The following is a 12,724-nucleotide window of genomic DNA, read 5'->3' as shown; positions in this document are numbered from 1 at the left end:
ATGCCACTCAATTATGAAGATAGAAAGGGAAGAAGATAATATTGTATAGATAGACAACCCACTACAATTTATGCCTAGCCTATGCTAGCATATAATAGATTCAGATCATTAAGCATAAAATCCATATAAATCCAGAAATCTAAATGGATCGAATCAGATCAAAATTTAATAAATTCAGACCCAATCCGAAAAACAGAATGGATGTAATTTTAGAACCTGACCCATATCCACAAGTCCTTTTAAATGATTTAAGTCGGATCTTCATGCATCAGATCATGTTGGATTACGAATCAACCCGATCTATTTGCAGTCTTACTTACGGTCTACAGTGGATGTCAGCTCTCTTATATAATAACTTGGGCTTCCCGCTTTTCCTTTTTTTTTTTTGTTAATATTATATGGGAAAAAGAAACAAATGAAACATAAAAGAACACCCTGATATGAACAATAAAATGAAACATAAGAGAACACCCTTATGAACCGTTTGTTTTCAAAAAATGCATATAAACATTTGAACTAGAACCTGAGTGAAGGTTTCTGCAATCCAAGGTTTATTTTCTAGGAGGAATGTGAAAAGATTCTATGTACAGGAAGCCTCTAAGCAGTGTTCAGACAGAGAAGATTTGTTTCTTCACTTTGGATGTTCTCTAGGAGGGAATGGCAGATGCTTTGCAAATTGGGCACCAATTCTTCTGCCGAAGCCACTGATGGATGCAGGCCACATGGTAGCGATGCTCGCATGCCAATTCGCCTACCTCATCTCCACTGGCATACTCTTCCTGAAAGGAAAAAGCACATCATCCAACTTAGAGAGCAGAGAGATTCTAACAATCTAACACTTCAACACATTCTACCTAAATACTGAAAAGGAACATTCAAACATATACCGATCAGCAAGTAAGTTCTTGTTAAATCTGCTCAGGTGTCCTCGGCCGATGTATGGATATGCATCATGCAATGCACTATGAACCCATTTACCACAGATATATTGGCTCAATCAGCCTAGAATGGGTACGCATGACACACTGGTATTTATTAAAGATCAAGTAGAACAGATGGAGTGCATAGTTTTGGCATTAGGGAAGGATAAATCAAGTCAAGAGCTAGTATGACATGGGCCACACACAATAATATAGTTCATGCAGCTCCAATTGCTGCAAAATCTAGAGAGCAACTTGTAGTTGACGAAAAACCACCAAATGCAAGAACTGGTCTGGAATGCACCAAGACAGATGCTGTATCAATTAATATCAAAAGAACAACCTTCATGAATTTGTGATGAACATCAGGCATATAAAATGGGCTAAAGTTGATAATATGTTAAATGGTTTGCCCAGCCTTCATCACAATGTGAAGGTGAAGGAGTATTTATAAGAATGAATTCCACAATAATGTCTCATAGATAGGAAATGCCAGATATTAAAACTAATTTGATAGCATGACAGTGAGCATCAGAAGTACCTGGCATATGCTGCATTCAGTGTCATCACCAGAATCCATGATTCCCAAGACCTCAGAAGCAGGTCTATATAGGCTTCTCTTGAGACATTTTGACAATTGCTCATCTGAAAGGGCTGTGCTGACGGTACCCATCTTCTCTTCTAGGGCTAACAGTTCCTGTTCAACAAACATTGAGCTTCTCAGATATTAACATCCAAAACTTAAGGACAAGTTTTAAGATAAACCATCAATATCATAATAATCTTTCTGCTGGTCAACAAAGCATGAATCTTCCCACATGTAGAAACCCTCATTCTAAAATTATCAACTTGGGAAATCGAATGATTTTTATGAATTATAGAATAGCAACCATTCAATGGCTATGCTATCCAAAATTAGTGCAAGTTTTTTTGACTGCTAAATACACGTTTCAGGCAGAAGGGCAGATGAAAAAACCCATGCCAAAATAGAAAAGAATTAGCTGGTCATATGGTCGAGAAAGGCTTGTAGTTAGCAGAAGAATCTGAGGCCTCAGAATTTCACTAGTTCCTACTCAAAAAAAAAAAAAAAAAAAATTCCTGGAAAAAATGAACAAGAGGACAGCGTATGCACCAGAGAGAGAGAGAGAGAGAGAGAGAGCGTAAATTCTATATTGAAATGAAAACATGGCCAAAAAGATGGAAGTCTGAAATTTATATGCGATTCACTGACAAAGAATATACCTCATAGGACATATTATCAATGTCCATTCTCATGTCCCTGTGCTGATCATGGAAGCTCAGATCGCCTAATACTAAATTTGTTTCTAGTACCAATAATTGCTGCACGAGAAGAAAAAACTTCATTTAGTCAACAAACAAAAATAAGATGTGGGTTAGTAGAACAAAGACCAACAACCTCATATGTCAACTCCTCATCTTGTTCCATCCTCTCTAGAGCCAGCAACACCTGTAATATGTTATAAGTCAATATTCAAATTCAAATTCTCCGACACCATTTTACAATCACTACACAATTACTGTGTATATAGCATGTTTAAAGATTAAAATAATAATAATAATAATTTAATCTATGAATCCTCTATGAACAAATGCTAGCAGAACTCTGGAAAGGAGACAACATAGTGATTACACCTAACAACCATGTACAACTAAAATATATGACAAGGAATTGCTGTTGCATAAGTGTTGTAAAATGACCTCTGCAATTCTGTCCATGTTGAACTGTCTGTAGCCATCTCTATCTCCCGATGAGCTGTGGAAATTATGTGTGCTGCCACCTTCAGGACGAGAAACCATTCTACTTCGAGCAGCCCGGCTACGTGAACCTGGATGTTCAGATGAATTAAGCAAGACGTTTGGCAACTCCATGGAAAAGGAATGTGATGAGCTTTCAGGAACAGTTTCTGGGATAGAAACTCGATTCTGCTGCAAGTGAGGGATCATAATAGGTTCATGTACTGGAAGGATATTGCCAACCCCTTGCTCAGATAGCCTTGTTCTAGCATCCCCAGTAGATGCTCGACGGGTTCTAACTGAAACTGCACCATCCCTACTAGTAGGTCGGTTCCCGGCCCTTATGAAAGTTTGCTGAGGCATTAGTTGTTGTGGAAGTGATCGACCAGAGTCAGAAATGCCAGTGTGTGCAGAACCTAAATATCTTCCAGTTGAGGGGCCACTTTCACCCTTGCCTTTGGCAGCAGAACTCTCTCCAACAGAGGGTCTCTTTCTGACTGTATCAGTCTGCCTATCGCAACTGAAGTCAGATGATGAACAACCAGAAGGAAGAACGTCTGATACTGATGTGCAACTTAGAGTTTTAATACCAGATTTTTGTGCTCCTGTACCCAGAACTTGTGAACCAGGTCTAGCAGCATTGCCACAGTTTCTAAATGCGTAAGTTGAATGCCGGAAAGAGGATCTTGAGGAAACAACCTGATTGCCCGAACCTAGTTTTTTAATATGCTTATATGGTTTTGAACTTGATGCGATGGTGCAGCTACCTGATGACTCCATTGTGTTCAAAGATGACCCTTCAAGATTTAGCAACTCAAGATCCTTCGAATCTGGCAGTGCTGTCTGAATTGCAACTGATGTGGGATTGGATTCTGAAAACTTTGAATCTTCTGTCTCTTGTGATCTGACACCTAAATCTTCTAGGAAACCCTGAGTGCTGTTGCACTCCGAATCTTCAATCTTCCCTTGCCTGTTACTAGTTTCTGCTATAGCCTTCTCTCGTTGTAATGTTTGCTTCTGTCGATCCTGGAAACTCTTTCGGTAGCCACTATTAGAAGATAATGACTTAGAAGAGTTTCCTGTGATGGTCTTGCTGCTTGTAGAATGAAAAGAAGCCTTTACATATTTGGCTTTTTCTGAGCTGCCAATTTGGGTCCCTTTAATGGAATTAAGCCTGGTGCTGCATCCTAATCTATTGCAATACTGAATGCTTCTAGCATCATGATTTTGATCTCTAAAAACAATGCTGGACCCTCTACTTGAAAAATCATGCCCTTCAGCAGCTTTCTTACCCATAAGTTCATCCATTTGAAAATCAAAATGTAGAGACAGGTATCAATTCTCCAGTCCAGGATAGTTGGACAGTTCTGCAAGATGCAACTGGAAGTTGTAAAGAAATAGCAGGAATGGAAATTTCTAATTACATTAAGGAAAATAGTCACAATAAAGCAAGTAGGAATACATGTGCCAAAAAAACAAAGAAAGTAGGAATACATAGCGTTGTAGCAAGAACATGGACTCCCAGTCCAATAGGGAAAAGGTAACGAGTCAGATGTTACAACAAATAATCAGAAGGGGAGATCCTAGAGTTAGCAAATGTCTTATAAAAATTGTAAAATCAGTGCCCGCAAATACAGGGAAACAAGGAAAACTACAAAACCAATAATCACGAGCAAGAAGAAGAAACCCCAAAAAACAGCTATTTATAAAGGATTTGAAAGACTAATTAAATAAACACAGCGATCATCTGTTCTATTTTTATGTTTAATACCTGAAGCACACATCACACAAAGATAACATAAATCTTGTGAACAGAAGTTAATCTAACACACTGCTTAGTGAAGTAAATCTCCTTTTTGGCAACAAGTTTGTCATGCTTTCTATTCCGCTCCCAGAGTCTTAGACTGACAAAGTCCCACAGAAAATTTATTTGTTTTTATAGCTTTGTGACATATGAAAATTGTAGGGAGGAGCAATTTAGGAACTATAAAAAAAAAAAGGCGATTGAGAAAATAGGAGAAAGCAAACAAATTCAAATGGGATATACAAAGAGAACTATGGTATTGGTTGGCAAACTACATGAGTTAGGCCACCCATATTTCAAGCTTGCCAGATAAAACAAACATCCCCCACAAAAAAAAGGTACTAGACTGATATAACCCTTCTTGAAATCCTTAGACTTTGGGATCTCTAAGATCATCTTCCAATAAGAACTTTATACAGCAAGACACATCCCATACGATGATATGATGCATCCAACTTGCATATGTGTCAGACATGTATCATTAAGAAAGGGCAGAATTTTGTGCCTTTCTGTTACAAAGTGAGATATATTTGCAGAAGTTTCAGGATATCAACTAAGCATCTCTGTAATCGTTTATACTTTGATGCCTTGCACTTATCACAGCTATGAGTGATATGCCACCATATAAATGTACTGGATTGCACACCCAGGTGCTGCAGATCATCAAGAAAAAACAGCGCTGAAATTTCTTATGGAAGCGAAACATATTTCAAGGAAAAAAAGCATAGTACTGGCAATCCTACATGCAGAAAATCTGGAAAGCAGACAAAACATAATACATACAGATATCGGTACCTGTCAAAGGTGGAAACATAGACAACCATGGTTCCAAAAAGCACAAGAATCAAGTTTCTAAAGGAGCTCACATATCTGATCTTATATCATCAAACATAACTCTAATTCAGGAATATGGTGGGATGGTTTGCTTCCCAAGATTCAAAAACAAACTCAGAAGTCAGAATCTTCGATCAACCGATGAAAGAACCTATCCAATATTTCATACATCTCGAAGGATCAGCCATCATGATACAACATGAATAAATCCAATAGGCCATACATCTCAAAAGGTATCAAGTAAACTCCCCTTCCCCAGTTTTTCATGGGTGATTGACATACAGAATGGATTGATAACAGCTTTTGCTTAGAAATAAACTCCAGTGAGGATCGCTAAATGACAAAGAAAGATCATCACTTCACCAAGAAGAAGAAACAAAGCAAAATCCAATTAAGGCAACATATCCAATCATCCACAAAATAGAAAGGCAGAAAATAAGACAAAGCGGAGGAAAAGAGGGCAACCCAAAGCTCTGATCCGTTCAAAAAGGCCAAACAACCAAATTTAGCAGAGTATTGAGCTATTCTCTCTACATCCACGATCATCCGTCATATATGCGATCAAAAAGGTGGCGACTTGAGGCGAAGGAAACCATCAAACCATCAAAATCCCCCATGCCCTGACCCAAAGATCGGACCTTTCAAATAAAAAGCTGAAAATTTTCAGACAGAAGACATTCAAAACCGATCAAATAAAATGGAACAAAAAATACAAGAGAAACACTACCTTTTGGCTCCACACCTTTCGGGAGCGGCGTATTGGACGCGCAAGAGGAGACGCCGAATCGATCGATCAGCTGTGTATGCGCGAGAGAGAGTCAGAGAGAGGTGAAACGTGCCCAATAAAGGAGATCCGAGGCTTATAATACAATCCCCGCACCCAGGAAAGACCAAGTAGGGATGAAACGGGTAGCGGCCAAAACTGAACGCCAGAGAGATCGGATTTTGGCCGTGCGATCTGCGTCGAGATTTGGGGGAAATGGGGACGGGGATCGCCCACGCTTTCGTGGACCGCACATGGGAGAAGCGAGCCGATTGTCCACCCAGAAATTTCTACTCTCCTTCTTCTCTCATTTAATTCTTTCTTTTTTTAATCACAAACAAATAAAAATCGATTCTTTCTTCACCTTTCTATCCTCTTTCGCTTTTAATATTTACTTTCTGGAGAACGACCAATTCCTCTCTTTTTCCCCCATCTCTTCTCCCAAACCCCTATCAATCGGCTGGCTTTCTTCCGCTTTCTGAACCGTTTGGGATTTCCATTCGGAAAAGATCAATCTTTCATCCTTCTCTAACGAAAAAGATCATGTTTTGGGGCGGGCGGGGAGGAAAAGATCGAATTTTGATAACTTTTTCAGCTTGTTAACGTCATTTTATTGCATGGGTTCCGCTCCAAGACGAACCAGCTATAAATCTTTGCTTGGCTTCTTTTGGGAGCGGCCGAAGTTTTCATCTCTGTTCGTTTCACGGTTCATGCCCCATTTACCGAATCGAATGAGAGAAAGACGAGGGGGAAAAAAAAAAAAAAGGACCGACAAGATTCTTTCGGATGGAATTGGACAAAAGCTAAGGAAATCAACTTTTTCCTTTCAGGGTTGTAATAGGGGTTCTTTCACCGATTGGTTTATTAGTTTTGGTTAAGAAGGGATAATATTCTCACCGAAGAGGAAAAAAAATAGAGGGATAATATGAGGATTGGGGTGGATGAAATCTAAGAATGTACAGTTTTATGCATATAGCGACATGATGAGAATGTTTTCTGGCATAATTGCAGGTTCTACACTGCAACCAGGCTCATAATTATATTTTTATGTCTTAAATTTTTATTTTTTTTAAAGAAATGAAAACAATGAGTTGTTAGAAAATATAATTTGATGATTCATGTCAAATAAAAAATCATAATGATAAAATTGCTCCATTACGATACTGATAGGAACATAATTGTTTTGATATATTATAAGCATCAATCTATATGATGTTATTTTTACGCTAGCAACAAAATTACTGTTGATGCTGGAGAGAAGCAGATAAGAATATTTTGTTAGAACTTATAGTTTTAATAAATAGTAAGATATATTGTTTGACCTGCCTTGCATGATATTATCTTTTTGATATCTGTGCAATTGTAACATTTTCTGTTCAATAAGGTAAGCATAAGTATTTACTTGATGCAATAAAGCTGGGATGTGAGTTTTGATTTTTGGTGTAAAGAAAGAAACAAGGTTCAAACCAATACAACTATTGGTTAATATGACTTAATGATCCAGATGATAAGATACACAAATACTAGCAACTAGACGCATGCACAATTTTAAAGGCTGTTCCCTACTACTTCCCCTTGCAATTAGTTCTTCAGCTTATGATGAAATCTAGAATATTACTGTCTAAGAAAAGAACTATTAGATCGTCTAAGCCAACCACAACACTAATGGCCGACCAAAATGATTGGCAAACTAAACATACTCCCTAGCTGGTCAATTATAGCATCATCATAAATGTGTAGACGTTTTCAAGTTAACTCGTATGTGTTATGGGATTCATATAACCTTGACAAGCATGGTAGGTTAAGATCCCACATCATAAATCATACAAACAAATAGAAAAAGTTAAACTCTCTGTACATGTTCCTCTTTAATTTTCCATTTCACATAGTTCTGCCAAAAAGGTGAAACATAAAGCTTATCCTATAAAAAGTGTGAATTACATCATTTCTCTCATCTCATATCATATATGACGCAGAGGATTAACAAGGGAGAGACAGGTGGGACAAAGCACTGCTCATAAATGACAAGTTGACAACTACCCCTGGGTTAGCTGAACCCTGCTTATCATGTGTGGTAACCTGCAATTTCATTAAAACAAGTATTTTAATTGGCAACTGATTAGACTTTAAGGAGCTATAAAGAAACCATTAGCCAAGTCTAATCCATTCATAAACTAAAGCATTGCATCAGCCTTTCCCCTTCTCCAGTATCCACCAGCCTCCTCTCTTGTCTTCTCCTCTTCATGACTTTTCTATTCCGAAGAGCCTGCTCTCAAGGCAGCATCTCCTCTTGGTGGGGCATAGTTTTTTTCGAAAAAGAAATAAAAGAAAGATGATGATTACTTGAAAAAGAGACCATCAGCATTGGGCTCTCCATTTGCTTTGAAAAAGCTGGAGGAATTTTCGCAAGAAGGCTACTTTCAAAGCTTTCCTCCTGATAGAATAATGGAGGTGAACGAAGGAAAGAAACACTATTTGAGAATTGGGACAGTTATAGGTTGGGGTCATAATTAGATTCATCACAACAAATTTCAAAATAATTGAGAATCCTAACTTTGGTGACCACCATCCAATTATCTTATCCCACCTATCCTGTAAATGAGGGCATATTGCAAGTTGGTAATTGGTTAATCTGGGTGGACTTGAGAAATGCCTTTCCAGTGGTGAAGTTATGTTTGACTGCAAGTAGCTTCATAGTCGTAGCCAAGAGACAATTAAATTTTGAGATCATTTCCCTTCAAAAGATTAAGTTTATATCCCAGGGAAATGATCTCAAAATTTGGATTTAACACTTAGCACAAATGAATTTGACTTAAAACTAATACAACTAGTCCTATTTTATGGGTCATTTCAACTTCAGAAATGAGACATGGTCATAGCTTGGTAAACCAGACTTGTTTGATAGAAAAAAGAGACCCAACCTATACATGGCTAATCAAACTAGATCTACTCTATGGATGATTTTGTCTCTAAAAAGGACCTAGCCTGACACTATCCAACAATGACTAGGTTGGGCCTAGTTCTAGTCACATGGATGAAGCTAGTTCATTCCTGAACCAATCACTTACATCCTAAGGTATATCATGATCCATAATGAGTAAATCGATTTTTTAGTAAGCAGTATATTGCACTGAGATCTTGTAACATATAGGTCCTTCAAATTGTGGTCACAAAAGTGGTTGTGGAAAAGGATGGAGGTGATGGTTGAGCCTAACTTGTTTCACTCCAATATCTCTTTTCATTAAAAATAATGTGGTGCAGAACCATCCTATGATGTGATCCAACTAATTTACAATTTTCCTTCTCTCATTTGACTCAAGCTTATACAATCATGGCTAAGAGACTAATGTGCAGTCATCCATCTATTGGTAACAGGTGCAGAAGGTGACCCATTCTGGGGGACCATCTGATGTATTTGTCTCAAGATGGCATGGTGCAAGTGGGTCTATTTAAACTGAATCCAAGCCTATCCTATATCGATTCAAATCTGTCCAAAGATGAAGCTAAAAGACATGAGAGCTATGACTTGGATCAGAAAGAAAACTAAAACCAAGCTTCTATATCTTGTTTAGCACAAATTCTGCATAAATTCAATCTCAAATTGGATCCCACTGGGAATGTAATTATTTTGGCATTCAAATTTAGGCTCAAAATGTGTTGTTGTGTTGCCTAACCCAGCCCAGAAGGGAACATCTAATCCTGATAACTATGAAAGCAAAACATAGCTTAGAAAAAGGCAAGACAATTTTTAATGAGTATATAGTTAAGGCTGTGTTTTAGAATGTTCATCGAAAGTATACAACCTTAAGAAAATAACATCGTTTTGGCTGGTGGTTAATTGGTTGGTGGAGGCGTTAGAGTAGCAGTGTTCTTCTACTTCTTCGGTCGGGTTTTGGTCATTGAACGTTTGGTTGTTTAATAAACATTTAAAAAAAAGACTTGATAATGTATGGATCTTCCACGTGACATTATCTTTCGCAACTGCCAGTTTTGAGTTGGCGGACCCGTGAAGCCGAGGGGACATTGCTCGCAATCAAACTTACCGTGGCAGACCAACTCGATTTATGTCTCTACCTTATCCTTTTATATATATATATATATATAGAGAGAGAGAGAGAGAGAGAGAGAGAGAGATTGGGCTCCAGTTACTGGTCCAAATCTGGTCAGCTCTCTGTTTCTTGGATTGTTGCACATTTCAAAGCAAGAAAAAATGGCTAATAGAAGGTGTGGGTTACCTTTTGGTTGATATGGTTTCATTTTTTTTTTTTTTTTTTAAAGCTCAACTTTGAATGGGATGCGATATAAGACCACATGCGCCCCTCCTTCCGTCTCTTCTCCCTCTCTTCCTTTCAAAAAAGTCACCTTCTTCTCTCCCCAAAACCCACGCTTCTCTCTCCCTCTCCAGCCGCCATTCTCATCTCCTCCGAAATCCCCCACCTACGGTCACCGTCCTCTCTACATCTCTCTCTTTGGCCACCGTCCTCGTCTCCTCCGATGCCTCCACACCTGCGGCCACCGTCCTTTCTTCTTCTCTCTCTCCAGCCATCGTTCTCGTCTCCTCCGAAACCCTTCTACCTGCGGCCACTGTTCTCTCTTCTTCTCTCTCTCCGGCAACCATCGTCGTCTTCTCCAAAACCTCCCCACCCGCAGCCGCCATCCTCTCTTCTTCTCTCTCTCTGGCCATTCGAAACCTCTCCACCCATAGCCATCGTCCTCTCTTCTTCTCTCTCTCTGACCATCATCGTCGTCTTCTCTGAAACCCCCCAACCCACGGCCACCGTCCTCTCTTCTTCTCTCTCTCCGGCCACCATCATCATCTTCTCCAAAACCCCCCCACTCGTTGTCACTGTCCTCTCTTCTTCTCCCTCTCCGGCCATCATCATCATCTTCTCCAAATGCACCCCCCCCCACCCGTGGCCACCATCCACATCTCCTTTGAACACCCCACTCATGGCCACCACCATCCTTTCCTCTTCTCTCTCTTCGACCACCGTCCACATTCTTTCCAAAAGCTTCAAAGGCCACATATGCCTCTTTCCTCCCGTCTCTTATTTTCTTGAGGCTATGATATGATTGTTGTAAAAAAACAATGAAACACCTTTATATATGGGGATGTGACTCTTTCCTCTATTTTTTCTTAGAAGAAACTCTTCCAAATGAATCTCTTCTCTCTCTCTCACCAGCAAAACATATTTCTTCCTCTATCTCCCTTTATTTCTCTTCGGAAGAAACTTTTACCTCATTTTTCTCTAATGTAAGCACCTCCAGACACTCTCTCCATAGCAAATACATTGTCGGCTCTCTACCTCAAATGCAAAGACATTGTCAATTCTCTCTCTAGTGCAAATATATCATCGGCATTTACTTCTTCCTCTCTTTCTCTCTAGTGCAAACATCTCATTGGTGAGGTATATTTTAAATATTGTTACTTCATTAGAAGCTAAATATTTTATTAGGTATACGAAATATTTATGATACTGAAGTTTTAGAGACTCTTTCTTAAGGTAATTCACACATAGCTTCATTCATAAGAGGATAGACGGTTAGTTTTTGAAATTTTGATTCGTTGGATAAGAGTTATCACTATGAAATGAAAAGCAATCATATTTAATACATTTATTATTGTATTATTTAGATAAAAAGAATACTTATTGTATAATTGTATTCTCAACAAATGTTAATAAAAGCTACATGTTAATAATTAATTTATGTTTATTCAATTTTAACAAAATCTTTTTTTATGATTTAGTGGATGATTGTACTTTATATAGATAGATGATTTTGAAGCCTACATTAGTAGCAGTTCATCTGAGGAAGAGGAATTCGACGATTATATAGGCTCACCAGTGTTCTAGATCATATGGTTGTAATTTTGTTATGGTGGGCATTGTTTTGATAGATTTATATATAAATGATATACATAATTTATTTTATTATTAACATATAAAGATATATGGTTGTACATATTTTTGAATGAATGTATGACTCGTACATAATAATATGATTTGCTCTGTCAGATTTTATATATCTAATATTACATTGATAATTATAAAGTTCAAATATTTACTCTATATATTATATTATATTATTTTTGACTTAATGGTGCAGGGAGATAATTTAAAAGCTCAGATAATAAACATAAATTCTATATAATAAACATCGAAAGGCCCAGAATAAATACAAACTCGGACTTTGAAAGTTGGATGATCCCAGACTTCATCTAAGAGATAAACAACAAGAGAGGAGGATAAACACTAAATTCTACTGAAATAAATATAAATTATCGGAGGATAAACATAATCTTCAAATAATAAACACAAATAGGTTCAGGATAAATATAAACTACTCAAGTTGCTCTCTATCTTTTATAAACCTATGGTAGGATAAATATAAACTATCTCAGAATAAACACTAACTCTGTATAATAAATAGAAACTGCACATAATAAACAGCAATTCTACAACGATAAACAAAAATTGCTCAGGATAAATACAAACTCGAGGTCCAAAAATTGGATGACTCAAGGGATAAACAACAATCAAAGAGAATAAACACTAAGTCCTACTAAAATAGATACAAACTATCAGAGGATAAACATAATCTCCAAATAATAAATACAAACAGACCTAGGATAAATACAAACTACTC

General features: G+C 37.7%; 1 protein-coding gene across 4 annotated transcripts; it reads right to left on the bottom strand.

Annotated features, from left to right (window-relative positions):
• Positions 1-423: 423 nt before the first annotated feature.
• Positions 424-6,591, bottom strand: LOC105049200 (uncharacterized). Of its 4 annotated transcripts, none has more exons than XM_019851996.3 (7): positions 6,041-6,591; positions 5,779-5,966; positions 2,640-4,042; positions 2,338-2,388; positions 2,163-2,261; positions 1,462-1,617; positions 424-779 (listed from the first exon to the last, which is right to left on the bottom strand). In XM_019851996.3, the coding sequence occupies exons 3-7, from the start codon at positions 3,981-3,983 to the stop codon at positions 648-650; spliced, it is 1,782 nt and encodes a 593-aa protein (XP_019707555.1). In that variant the 5' UTR covers positions 3,984-4,042; positions 5,779-5,966; positions 6,041-6,591; the 3' UTR covers positions 424-647. The 4 variants fall into 4 exon arrangements, with proteins under 4 accessions (XP_019707555.1, XP_010927069.1, XP_010927068.1 ...); XM_010928767.4 differs by having other exon boundaries at positions 5,779-5,951; XM_010928766.4 differs by lacking the exon at positions 5,779-5,966 and having other exon boundaries at positions 6,041-6,589.
• Between the last annotated feature and the right edge of the window lie 6,133 nt (positions 6,592-12,724).

This window comes from Elaeis guineensis, chromosome 7 (genome assembly GCF_000442705.2).
Source record: "Elaeis guineensis isolate ETL-2024a chromosome 7, EG11, whole genome shotgun sequence".
NCBI lineage: Eukaryota > Viridiplantae > Streptophyta > Magnoliopsida > Arecales > Arecaceae > Elaeis > Elaeis guineensis.
This window is presented reverse-complemented; position numbering and strand designations above follow the sequence as displayed.